Source organism: Anomaloglossus baeobatrachus, chromosome 11 (genome assembly GCF_048569485.1).
Source record: "Anomaloglossus baeobatrachus isolate aAnoBae1 chromosome 11, aAnoBae1.hap1, whole genome shotgun sequence".
Taxonomy (NCBI): domain Eukaryota; kingdom Metazoa; phylum Chordata; class Amphibia; order Anura; family Aromobatidae; genus Anomaloglossus; species Anomaloglossus baeobatrachus.
The window spans coordinates 36,679,937-36,693,852 of record NC_134363.1 but is presented as its reverse complement, the minus strand read 5'-3'; the positions used below and the strand labels follow the sequence as shown (position 1 = coordinate 36,693,852).

Sequence of the window (13,916 nt, the reverse complement as noted above, 5' to 3'; positions counted from 1 at the left end):
GGCAAAAATCAGGTGGCAGATTCCCAATACTTTGATTGGCATCATGTGCTGATATTGCTATTTTGATAATATACCAATTTCAGAAAATAATACAAATAATAATACACATAAGTATGTGCTATAGTATTATCTTTTCAGCACTCGTTATTTCTGTATAGGTAGATTGAGAATTACCAGTAGAGGTCATAAGAGACTAATAATGAGAAACGTTACTACGTAAGCACCATAAACTTCTGCGGTTCCGCCCGTCACATCTCACACATTGTACGGAGCGCACAGCTCGATGTCTCGGTGGATTCTATAGATGGATCCTATAACGCTGCTGTGTGGACTCGTAATGAGCTCCTTATATTTAGGTAAGAAGAGATAAAAGAAAGAAACAATAATTATTTTTTATATATATATATATATATATATATATATATATATTATTTATATTTATGTTTATATTCTACAATTTCCAAGAAAAATGTGATTTCTATTCCAGGTGCGGTATCTGCTCAGTTGTCAGTATCAATAAATGGAGCTCTGGGAGGATCGGTGGATTTTAATCTGACTATAGCAATTCCTGCCAACCGTGCAATAACGTGGAGAACAGACGGAGGTGCGGTCTACATTGCAAGAATCCTTAATAATGACGCACCAACATACAACACATCCTATGCGAGTAGAACTCAACTGTTTAGAAACGGGACCCTGAGACTGGAGAAACTCACAAATGCAGACCAGAAGATATATACTGTGACAGTAGAGAATCAGGGCGATTTCTCGATTCAGAGTGTGGATTATCAGCTCGGGGTGTTCCGTAAGTATTCCAATATTGCTTTATTTATTTATTTTTTCTATTATACCTAATCAGTTTTTTAACATAACCTATTATAATACAAAGGCAGATATCAAAAGGGTATTCTCAATTTTCAAAAGTGTCCCTTACCCACAAGATAGGGGAAAGTTTCCAGACCACTAGGAGTCTGACCACTGAGACACTAGAACTTCCCGAGAACTGGGGTTCTGAAGTGTCCGGGTTCATTGATTTTTTTTGTTTTTGCTTTTATGGCACTCAAATTATAAAAAAAAATATATATATGTGACGCACCCCAGGGCTTTGGAGTACTCGGTCCTTGTATTCACTGGGACATATCACGGGTGGCCGTTGCCCGGTTCCGTGACCGTTTGAAAAGGGCCTAGTTTGTAGAAAGGGAAAAATAAAAATAAAGTGTTTTTCGTGACGCCACTTGCGGTATGTGGCTATTTGTATAAAACTACCGCTGAAAAGACTCTCATTGCTGGGGCTGTTAGTATTGGGCAGATTGGGTATTATGGCTCTCGGCAAGTAGACCTAGTCCCCAGGAGAGGATGATGGTGGTTGTAGTACGGTGATGCAACTGTATAGGAAGAATTCAGACAACACAGGGGTTGCAGTTTAACTTGTGCTTTACTCAATGGTTTGGAGTTGCTGCAACCCGGCTGGTGCTGGTTTCTACCAATCTGGTATTCCCTTGGTCCCAAAGCCGGTGTAGTGACCTGGTGAGCTTCACTTCCATGCACCCATCTGTAGTTGGTGAGTCCCCGTGGCCTGAAGCGTCTTTTGGGGTCCCCTCCTGTTGTCACTGTCTGGGCCCGTATGGCAGGCAGCTTGAACCTCTCTTGGGTCGGACCTCTGTCCCCGTTCCCAGGTTCCCTCTTTGCTGCTGTGCCCCGGACACTATCGTCAATGAGGTCCTTGATGGTCCCCTCACCGGGCAGATTATTAACAGGTGAGCTTGTAGCATCCTCCTGAACTAGGGTTCTGCAGCCCTCCGGTGCTCGGTCCCTTGAGTACCTACACTGTACTCTCCCTGGCAACCGTACTCCTTTTACTCAGTCAGTGTACACTTTCTGTCTGTGTACTGACTTCTGATTGGACGTCTAACCGGTTTCACGTCTAACTGACTTCTTTCTGACAAGATGTTCGTCTCCCATCACTTCACTTACTAGCCCCTCCTCCTCCCAGATTTCTAACTAGTCAATTAGATGCGTCCCAACCAATAGGTGGCCATCCATCACTTCCATCTCTAGCATGTCACCCAGTCTGGGGAAAAGGGCGTGGATTTGTATGTGTGTTGTGGTGTTTACCGGCACTGGTTTTCCAGGAATCCGGAGCTAGATGTAGTACCCTGTGGCACCTGACACTCAGGGGCGCCACATTTGCACAACTTAAAAAACTCAAATTTCACGGCAAATATAGATATAACTTGCAAAATTCCCCTTTTGGTCAATTTTGAGCTCTGTAATGCAAACAAAGCCTTTTAAATGTCCAAGTGACCATAGCCTATCTGGCTAACAGGAAAAACATAGTAACCAGAGGTAATCAGCAGTCAATTTAACCACACAAAGCAGTTTTAGACTTTGTAGGTCACTTATATTAACAGTCTAAAAATTATCCCTATTTGGGGGCAGATGCATGCATTGTTGTGCAATTAGAAGATACTGTGGGATTTTTACACAGTAGGGTGCAAACAATAATCCCTGTTTGGGGAGTATTCAGCATTTTGCTAAATGAAGCAATAGCTTTTCACAAGCTGTCCAAAAATTATCCATTTAATTTGGAAGAAAAATCAGGTGTAGTGTTCTGTTTTCAATTTGAAAAACGTATTGAACACATTTTTTGGTCAAATGATCTGAGGGTGTAGAGGAGAAGGGGTATAGAAAGCAGCAGGTGAGGATGATGATGGTGCTGGTGACAACGAAAAGGCACTACTTGTGGGTGCAGACTGGTTACCGGAAAGATGATCATGGAGGTAAAGGAGAACAGCCTTTCTTCTTACTGGTCAGTTCTCTTTCCCAACATGAGCAGGTGATGTCGTTTCTTATGTTTACAGAGTGATGTCTTTCCTAGCTAATGTATACACCATACAAGCATAAAGTCCAAGAGAAAGAGATGAAACGGTGGCACTCTACAGATGTAGAAAATCCTTAATTTCTTCACAAAGTAAGACATGTGGGTGGGTAGGTGTGGGTCACGTATGGATGGTGGCCATTTCGCACAAAAATGTTCTTCTACAGGTCCTGCCCTGATTGGCTTGCTCTTGAAGCCGACCGTGCACATCGCGCCAATTTTAATACAGTTTTAAAAACCTTTCTTTCGAAAAACTTTTATCTCATATGAATGCAGATAAGTCATTAGTTTTGTTTCCTAAACCTGCTCGCGTCTTGAAATAAATAATCCACTTTGCTTCCTTCCATAATCGGAGCTTATGCAAATCTCCTCCCTGTGGGAGGAGACATACTCTGTCCAGACCTAGAAAGGTTAAAACCTCTGGATTTCCTAAGTGATTTTAGCTAATGATGCACTAACATGTCTCTTAAAGTGTTACATCATCTGTACATGATCAGTGGTTTACCAGATGCAACTTCTGCTAAATCTTTATCATTTCAAGCAGATACCGCTTCCTCTTTAGGGTTGACCTCATGGTTAGAGATGAGAAAACCTTTCAAAGTTTGGTTCACCAGGGAGATTCGAACCTTAAAAAAGTTTGTTTTTTGACTCCAACTTGATTCGAACCTCAATGGAAGTCAGAAATTGGCCAGATCATGGATCCACCCACATGCTTTTAACCGTAAGCAGAACACTTGCGGGGAAGGGGGGAAGGGTTCAAATTTTTTTGTGTATGTGCACACTACATCCAATCACGCTGATTTTACCCCAAGTGTGAGCTGTTCAAACACTGCAAGTGGCTCGCACAGGGCTAAGCATCAATTCCACCCAAGTACAGCGCATCTCCCTTGAGTGGATTGCATTCGTAACTCGCTCGAACTTCGAACCCAAACTTTGTTTTTTTCGAAGTTGGTTTCCGAACCCGAACGTTGAACCTCAGGTTCGCTCATCTCTACTAATGATGTTGTCGAAAGGGCCATTTTACTTTTGAGAAGAAATAAAGAATTTTCTACATTGGTTGAGTGCCACCGTGTCATCTCTTCCTTCTGGACTTTCTGCTTCCACACCTAAGGCAGAGGACAACCAGATTTTGTCCTGCTGCGTAGTGATTTCACAGTTTGCTTTGCTATTCATTGATTTTGTTCAACCGTGACAGTCATTTCTCCATTTGATCATCACAATACAAGGATAAAATATCGGTCTTTGGCCAGCTCCAATGTTTTGTACTTACTGTGATAAGTCCCCCTCATTGTCGGGGCTAAAGCATGGGATCTCATTGCCGCAGATAATTATGGAGAAGCTCACCTGATACCTATAGTCAGGTCACTATATTCTTATCAGTGCGGTAAATGGATCAAGGATTAATTTTTTTGCTGATTTCACAAACCAAAATGCAGACTATCGAGGATTTGTCACGCAACGAGCGTGGCGAGTGCATTCAGACCAACTGAAGTCTGAAGCAAAACAAGAATACACCTCAAAAACACCACAGACAAGGGGGAAACCCAGGAAACAATAACAACAGTGGGCCCAGAGAATAGTGAGAGGGTAGATGGACACCTCCTATCCTCCCCTGTAGCTTTCCATACTCTGCTAGCCAATCCCTTTACAGTTTCTGCAACTGTCACCGAGCCGCATCCTGAAGACCCTGGGAAACCCTATAGATGCTCTGACTAATGAGAGGCGGGTCAGGCTCACTAGGCCCACCACTGCACTAATAAGACAAGAGGTAAGGGGAGACAAACAAGGGATAAACAACTAAAATGGACAGGATACGACTTCAGGAGAATACTCAGCAGCTCCTTCCACCAAGACGGCTTGCATACAAATGGCTTTGTATAGTCATCAAAGCTTGCTCGGAAACCTAGCTATTTAAACCAAAGGGGGTGTAGTTACAGAACAGCTGACCTTACCTGCAGAAAAGCTGCAAACAGAAAAACAGACATTAACTACTTCATTACCAAAAGAATTTAAATGCAGAGTCCCATATAAAGACAGAGGGCTGCAGTCCTCAAGTTGCCACTAGTCTTCAAAAACAGGGAGACAACGTGTCAGGATTTAGGGGTGCACCTATCATATCATGAGGCTAGTTGAGAGTTTTTGGCTAAGACAACTGAAAATTGAACAGTGTTTCTAAAATTATGATATAGGCCTTGTTGGTGAGCCTCGCGGGTTGTTGGTGAGATGCACATGGAGAGGAAAATTTGATAGATATGATAGATAGATTATAAACAGCACCACCATTTTTTGTGCTGCCTCAATCAATGGTTTAGCAACACGACTGATCAGGAACCATTTACACACAAAATTAATCACTATGTTTTTTTATTTGTTTTTAGCTCCTCTTAATGCTCCTGTCCTCCTCTCTAATGTCACAATCTATAAACCTTTCACTAACGGCACCAATGTGACCCTCCAGTGTGATGCCGGGGGTCAGACTGTGACTTCTTACATTTTCTACCGGGACGGTCAGAAGATTATCTGCTCTGATCGTGTGATCTGCAGAGGCTCGTTCCTGGACTTCACCCCAGTGGCTGATAATGATGGCGGATCCTACACCTGCACCATCCAGAACCCTGTCAGCTCCAACACCAGCAACTCCCTGAGTCTGACTGTATATTGTAAGTACATGTGCACTGTAGTTTACATACTTTAGGAGGTATATTGAGATATTCTTCATGTCTTTCGTACCTTATTTTTCATATAAAATGTACGAAAGGTAAGATTTTCACATAATATTCTATATTTCCCATAGACATCATTCACCTTCTGTTTCCGATGTTCGGATAAAGAAGGGCAGACTGTCCCGTTCACATTGCAGAATGCGGTTTATATTCTCTTTTATATTTGTTCTGCTTTTATTGCAGTTATTAGATCATACGTAACCTACAATATTCTATTCCATAGGTTAAGAGTTTGTCCTGGTAATGTGTCATATGATGGACACACAGGAGCAGGGCTCGTTACAGTTACAGAACAGTCATGTGGATCACATGAGGATAGATTTATATTTATGGAAGGTAGACAATAAAGATCCCTACTCAATACAAGCAGAGATCTTGAGAATTGAGCTGGAGTGCTATATTAAAGGGGTTTTGTAGTGCACTCTGTTCAGGAGCACATTGCTCTTCTGCCTCCTGGATTTCTGCCTGCCAGTAGGTGGTGCCGTCTTGATGATGGATAGTTAGGACCAGTTGCACGGTCGCATAGTGGTGCCTCCTCAGCATTGGAGGAGCTCAGTTGCGCTGAAGCACATCGGATCCAGTGATCCAGCTAGCTTCAAAGCAGCTCTTCCAAACTCTAAAGTAGTAACCTCCCACTTTTGTAAGCTGAAGAACCACATTGAGCTCTGAGAGTGGTTTGTGAGGAACATCCAGATCCCCCACCCGAATAGTGACATCTAGCTCCTGCCTTCCCCACAGTAATGTAGGGTGGCGCAGGCGAGGGATTGACTCCAGACGGCCCGGCACACTACTGAAGAACAGTGGTTCCAGCTGGGTTTGTTGACTTGTGTTATGCAGGTCATACCTTCAGCAGGCCACATGTTGCCATTGTCTTTTGTAGGCCAAGACCAAACTGCAACATAGACTGACAAAGAGGCCAACAGTCTTTTACAGTACAGTTCCCACAGTTCTTTAGGCACAACTTTGTATGTGAGGTAGTGAGAACATATCTTAAGTACATTTTCCTTCTGAGCATCAAATTCAATTCAAGTCCCAGTTGGGTTGATCCCAATCTTTCTGGGCCTATGAGCTCAACCCAGGCCAACCCAACAGTACAGTCTCTGATGGCCACCTTCCCTCTCAAGGGGTCTAAATATCCTTCTCTCACATAGCATGAGCTCCTGGATATCGGACTAGGGTGAATACAGTATATTAGTTATATATATATAGTTCCCTAGTCATCGTTACAATGCATATGATGGCCTGTGTACTCTCTCAGCCTGAAAAAACAGAAATATTGGCTTCACGTACTGTGGGAGCAACACAACAACACACTGACATTTCAGAAGACATCACGTCATCCATTTGAACTGTGATCTCATCATTTTCTAGGCTAATATGGTTCATCTGCTAAATCTGCTTGTAATGAGCCAAAAGGCAGGAGCCCAATTAGCAATGACGCTTGTTGGTCACTTGATGAAAATTTGGCAAATATAGTAGATACATATAGTATGCAACTAACATCAGGAGACTAAATTTGGAGGATGTGCACGTATATGTCAGGGCCAGGCGGTCGGGCAGACCCAGGAGGTGGATCCACTGGGCCGAACTCTAAGATGGTGGTAAGGAGTCCGGTAGCTGAAGCAGTATGGGCAGTAGAACAGTCCGTGCAAGAGAGCGTAACGAAGACGTCCCTGGGACCACGGAGTCACGGATGATAGTCCGGGTGACGTAGCTCAGGTTCGGAAGCCGAGATGATGTCAGGCGGGGTCCGGAACCTTTTGGAGCAAGATGACGGGTCACCGCAGGGATCCGAGATGGTACGGACTGTCAGATGGCAGACGGACAGCGTGCGGGGTTCCGGATTCAGCAGGACCGGATGGCGAGGCAGGATCAGCTCTAGAAGAGAGATACGTGAGTATGGCAAGAAGATACAAGGAGACCTGACTCCTAGCTTGGAAAACACGAAGATCAGGCCCCGCCCCCTTGGACAATAACCCCCTTTATACCCTGTACCTGTTCAACCTCATTTCCTGTTAATGGACGCTGGCCCTTTAAGAAAGGGTCAGTGACCGCGCGCGCGCCCTAATGCGCATGCGCGCCGCCCGGGTGCCAGAAGCCAGGGAAGGAGGCTGAGAGGAGGACGCAGGGGAGCCGGCCAGGTCCTGGGAAGCCGTCGGGCGCCGGAATCGGGCACCAGGGGGCCTGGGAAGGACGGGCACCGGAGGCTGGAGAGCGGGGAGCGTGGCAGGTGAGCCGGGGAGCGGGGGTGAGGACCCGGGGAGCGTGACAGTACCCCCCCCCCACGCCCCCCTCCCCGCAACCGGGACATGAAGGCACTGATAAGAGGAGTGCCCACGTTCTCCCTGGGCTCCCAGGACCTATCCTCAGGACCATACCCTTCCCAGTCCACCAGGAAGAACTGTCGACCCCGTACGGTCTTCATGGCCACGATATCCCTTACCGCATAGATGTCGTCATCGGCAATAGGTGGAGGAGCCGGACTGGCAGTAGCGGAGAAGGGACCAAGGACAACCGGTTTGAGCAGGGAGACGTGGAACGAGTTGGGTATCCTCATCGTGGCCGGGAGCTGTAGCTTGTAGGAGACCTCATTGATCTTGCGGAGGACCTTAAACGGCCCGATGTAGCGAGGACCCAGCTTGTAGGATGGAATCTTCAACCGGATGTACTGGGAAGCAAGCCAGACCAGGTCACCAGGAGAGAAACGCGGAGGGTCCAGACGCCTCTTGTCAGCGTGTTTCTTCATCCGCTGGGAAGCGCGTCCAAGGGACGCCTTGACAGAGTCCCAAATGGTAGCGAAGTCACGGGCTACAGTATCAGCCGCAGGGACATCCGAAGAAGGGGATATAGGCAATGGGACGGAGGGCTGAAGTCCGTAAACGACATGGAAGGGAGATTTGGAGGATGACTCACTGATGTGGTGGTTATGTGAGAATTCAGCCCAAGGCAGAAGCGTGGACCAGTCGTCGTGATGGGCGTTGACATAGTGACGTAAGAAGGAGGTCAAGATTTGATTGACCCTCTCCACTTGGCCATTAGACTGAGGATGGTAAGCAGAAGAAAAGTCCAGAGTCACTCCCAGATGTTTGCAGAGCGCCCTCCAGAAGCGGGAGGTGAACTGAGTTCCTCTGTCGGACACGATGTGGGATGGAAAGCCATGCAAGCGGAAGATGTGATGTATATAGGCTTCCGCGAGTTCCTGAGCAGAGGGCAGTCCAGCCATAGGGACGAAGTGAGCCATTTTGGAGAACCGGTCCACCACGACCCATATGACTGTGTGTCCGGAGGATAATGGCAAGTCTGTAATAAAATCCATCGCTATGTGTTGCCACGGAACTGAGGGTATCGGCAGAGGCAGAAGACGGCCATAGGGCAGGTGTTTGGGCGTCTTGTTCCTGGCACAAGAGGAGCAGGCAGAGACAAAAGCAGCGACGTCCGTGCGAAGGGATGGCCACCAGTAATGGCGTACAATCGCACCCCATGTTCTCTTCTGGCCTGCATGACCGGCTGTTTTTGAGGCATGACCCCAGTGTAACACTTTTTGCCTGTCTGTCTCAGAGACATAGGTCTTCCCGGGCGGTATCTGGGCCAGGGTGACAGGGGCCACCGGAATAATCTTGCTAGGAGAGATGATAGGTTGGGTAGTCTCTTCCTCCTGCTCCATGGGCATGAAAGACCTAGACAAGGCATCAGCGCGTACATTCTTGTCCGCGGGTCGGAAATGGAGCTGGAAGTCAAACCTGGCAAAGAATAAGGACCACCTGGCTTGCCGTGGGTTCAGTCGCTGAGCGGACCGCAAGTATTCCAGGTTCTTGTGGTCCGTGTAGATAATCACGGGGTACACTGCTCCTTCCAGGAGGTAGCGCCACTCCTCCAGAGCCAGTTTGACCGCCAATAGTTCTCGGTCACCGATGGTGTAATTACGTTCAGGTGCTGAGAAGCTCTTGGAGAAAAAACCGCAAGTCACCATCTTGCCGGAGGAGGACTTCTGCATGAGCACTGCTCCGGCTCCCGAGGAGGAGGCATCCACCTCCAAGGTGAACTGGCGGTTTAACTCCGGACGGTGGAGTACAGGAGCGGAGGCAAATGCTCGCTTCAGTGAGCAAAACGCGGCGTCGGCCGCAGGTGACCAGTCCTTTGGATTAGCCTCCTTTTTGGTCAAAGCGGAGAGAGGAGCAGTCAGGGCAGAGAAGTGAGGGATAAACTGGCGGTAGTAGTTGGCGAATCCCAGGAACCGTTGGATTGCCTTCAGTCCAGAAGGGGGAGGCCAGTTGAGAATGGAGGAGACCTTCTTTGGATCCATTTGCAGTCCAGTACCCGAGATGATGTATCCCAGGAAAGGAAGAGAAGACTGCTCAAAGACACACTTCTCATATTTGGCGTAGAGACGATTCTCTCTCAGTCTTTGTAGAACCAGCTGTACGTTCTCTCTGTGGGTCTGGAGGTCCGGAGAGAAGATAAGGATGTCATCCAGATAAACTACTACACAGATGTAGAGGAGGTCCCGGAATATGTCGTTCACCAATTCTTGGAAGACTGCTGGTGCGTTACACAAGCCGAAGGGCATCACGCAGTATTCATAGTGCCCATCGCGAGTATTAAACGCGGTCTTCCATTCGTCCCCAGAGCGGATACGAACTAGGTTGTAGGCACCCCGCAGATCCAGCTTGGTGAACACACGGGCTCCTCTGAGCCGGTCGAACAATTCGGGGATGAGCGGCAGAGGGTACTTGTTTTTGACGGTGATCTGATTCAGACCCCGGTAGTCGATGCATGGGCGTAGGTCACCCTCTTTCTTCTTAACGAAGAAGAAGCCTGCTCCCGCAGGAGAGGAGGATCTCCGGATGAATCCCTTTGCCAGGCTCTCTGTGATGTAGGTAGACATGGCCCTGGTTTCGGCTGGAGACAACGGATATATCCGTCCTCGAGGTGGTGTTGTTCCTGGGAGCAGGTCGATGGCACAATCGTAGGGACGGTGTGGCGGAAGTACCTCAGACTCCTTCTTGTCAAAGACGTCTGCGAAGGACCAATAGGCCGAGGGCAGTTCCGGTAGGTTCTCTGGAACCGGAGGTCGTCGGATAGGTTGTATGGACTTCAGACACTTCTCATGACAAGCAGGACCCCATCGGGTGATTTCGCCAGTACCCCAGCTGACTGATGGTTCGTGTGTCCGCAACCAGGGAAGTCCCAGCAGGATTTGATGGGACATGTGTGGAAGGACGTAGAGAGCGATGTTCTCGGTGTGCAGGGCACCGATACGCAGTTCGACCGGTCTGGTGACCCAGGAGATGGTATCAGATAGGGGTCTCCCATCCACCGAGGCAATCACTAGGGGCTTCTCGAGTAGAGTAACAGGCAGCTGGTACTTGTCCACAGTGGCCTGCTGGATGAAATTGCCTGCTGCTCCAGAGTCGAGGTATGCCTCAGCCGTAAACCGCGTCTCTCCCGTTGACACTTGCACAGTCCACATAACCGGGTCTGAGAGAGTCCCAGCACCTAGGGTGGCCTCTCCTACCAACCCTAGGCTTTGGAGTTTCCCGGCCTTTCTGGACAGGAGCGTAGGAGGTGTGTTCCCTCTCCGCAGTAAAAGCAGAGACCCTTGGCGAGCCGCTCTGCTCGACGTTGTTCAGACTGTCGTACTCGGTCGATCTGCATGGGCTCGTGGACGGGAATCCCAGCTGTTGATGACTGAGGTACGGAGGGCTTCTGTGGAGGAGAGGAATGCCGTACCGGACGTCTCTCACGAGACAGCTCTTTGGAGCGCTCCTGAAAACGAATGTCCACTCGAGTTGCTAGGGCAATCAGGGCATCTAGGGTGGAGGGCACGTCACGACCCGCCAACTCATCTTTGATGCGACTCGAGAGTCCTTCCCAGAAGGCGGCTGTTAGGGCCTCATTATTCCACCCGAGTTCTGAAGCCAAAGTGCGGAAACGGATGGCGTATTGGCCCACCGTCAGTGTTCCTTGACGTAATCGGAGAAGGGATGAAGCAGACGCAGAGGCGCGTCCCGGCTCGTCAAAGGTGCTGCGAAAGGCCTGCAGGAACTCTTGAAGAACCTTGGTCATAGGATCCTCCTTCTCCCACAACGGGTTCATCCACGCCAGTGCCTCGCCCTCCAGGTGAGACATGATGAAGGCGACCTTGGCTTGGTCGGAGGCAAACAGATGTGGCAGCTGCGTGAAATGGAGGGAGCATTGGTTTATAAACCCCCTGCAGGTCTTGGGATCTCCGGCGTACCGGGGTGGTGAGGCCAAACGCAGTCTGGAAGCATCCGAAGAGACAGCCACGGGAGCGGGGGACGTGGCTTGACTAGTGGCGGCTTGGGATGTTGAAGACGTGACTGCCGCTTGTAGCGTGGTCAGGCGGGTGTCCACGGAAGTCATAAAGTTCAGCATGCGGGTCTGGACTTCACGCTGGCGTTGGAGTTCCTCTTGCAAGGCCGCTAGTGCTGCAGCGGGATCCATGGCCTGATCTTACTGTCAGGGCCAGGCGGTCGGGCAGACCCAGGAGGTGGATCCACTGGGCCGAACTCTAAGATGGTGGTAAGGAGTCCGGTAGCTGAAGCAGTATGGGCAGTAGAACAGTCCGTGCAAGAGAGCGTAACGAAGAAGTCCCTGGGACCACGGAGTCACGGATGATAGTCCGGGTGACGTAGCTCAGGTTCGGAAGCCGAGATGATGTCAGGCGGGGTCCGGAACCTTTTGGAGCAAGATGACGGGTCACCGCAGGGATCCGAGATGGTACGGACTGTCAGATGGCAGACGGACAGCGTGCGGGGTTCCGGATTCAGCAGGACCGGATGGCGAGGCAGGATCAGCTCTAGAAGAGAGATACGTGAGTATGGCAAGAAGATACAAGGAGACCTGACTCCTAGCTTGGAAAACACGAAGATCAGGCCCCGCCCCCTTGGACAATAACCCCCTTTATACCCTGTACCTGTTCAACCTCATTTCCTGTTAATGGACGCTGGCCCTTTAAGAAAGGGTCAGTGACCGCGCGCGCGCCCTAATGCGCATGCGCGCCGCCCGGGTGCCAGAAGCCAGGGAAGGAGGCTGAGAGGAGGACGCAGGGGAGCCGGCCAGGTCCTGGGAAGCCGTCGGGCGCCGGAATCGGGCACCAGGGGGCCTGGGAAGGACGGGCACCGGAGGCTGGAGAGCGGGGAGCGTGGCAGGTGAGCCGGGGAGCGGGGGTGAGGACCCGGGGAGCGTGACAGTATAGTATATTATAGTGTTTTCATCCTAAGCTTTTGCAACCCAACCTTCTGTTTCGTTGTGTTTTGCACCTCAGTTCCGGTCTCTAATGTCGCGGTGACAAGTGATGTATCGGGACTTATCTGGCCTGGATTAGATTCACTGACTCTAAAATGTTCGGCTCATGGAACAGATATCAGTTACTCATGGAGTCTTAAAGGGGCACTGATATCCGGAGGAGGCCGATATATCCTCACCGATAATAAGTCCACGCTCCTTATCAGTCCCGTCTCCACTACGGACAGCGGACCCTTCACATGTACGGCTAAAAACTTAGTAAACAGCCTGACCAGCAATACCGTGACCCAGACCCTGGCCGGTAAGTATCACACATCATATCTGTGATTAATATTTGTAATTTATATAGAAGTGTGCCGCCCGTGGTAGACCTCTGATGTCTCGGTGGTGGCTCCAAGTGGCGATGTGGCCATGTCGGGCGTGAGCGACAGGTTTTTGTAATGGGGAGTAAAAATAAAATAAATAAATAAATAAATAAATAAATGAAGAGTTCATGACACCAGTTGGGATGTTCAGTTGTAGTATGGCCAGTCACTGCTGGAGGTCCCCAGAAGTTAGGTGGTGATGTGCAGTGCCAGAGGGTTGTCCTCTCGCCCCCCAACTAGGGCTGGTCCCTGTAGATATTGAGGTAGGGATGGCGCAGCAGGGAATAATTCAGTCAGAGACAGGACAGGGAGCTGTTACCTTTTTATTGGAGCTCTGGAGAATGTTTATCACAGCATCCAAGGAATGGAGTTCTTCCTGCCCTGATGAGAATTGGTCCCTCTACTGTATAGTGATGGTGTACTCTTCCTCTTCTACTACTTCCCTACCTAGGAATAGGTACCTTGGTATCCCGGGATTTCCAAGACAAGAAAACTCTGAATTTGTAGTCCCTTCGGCTGAGCAGGTGACTGGAATCCTGAAGGAAACTCACTATTTCTTCTAGAAGTTTCCCAAGTGATAGAAGTGCTCCCAAGAATTTCCCTGCCCATTATAAAAAGGCTAATAGCAGTCTCTCAACTTGCCACTGACTTTGGAAGTCCTGTGGCCTAGGGACTGATACC

The 13,916-nt window shown here is 49.0% G+C and overlaps 1 protein-coding gene across 1 annotated transcript in view; it reads left to right on the top strand.

The window, feature by feature from the left end:
- Window positions 1-337: 337 nt before the first annotated feature.
- Window positions 338-13,916, top strand: part of LOC142255785 (cell adhesion molecule CEACAM1-like) — a 47,708-nt gene continuing 34,129 nt past the window's right edge. Inside the window, exons 1-4 of the mRNA XM_075327231.1 lie at window positions 338-356; window positions 488-805; window positions 5,257-5,538; window positions 12,890-13,171. Of these exons, the coding sequence (XP_075183346.1) occupies window positions 338-356; window positions 488-805; window positions 5,257-5,538; window positions 12,890-13,171 (901 nt within the window). The remainder of the gene's footprint in view (window positions 357-487; window positions 806-5,256; window positions 5,539-12,889; window positions 13,172-13,916) is intronic.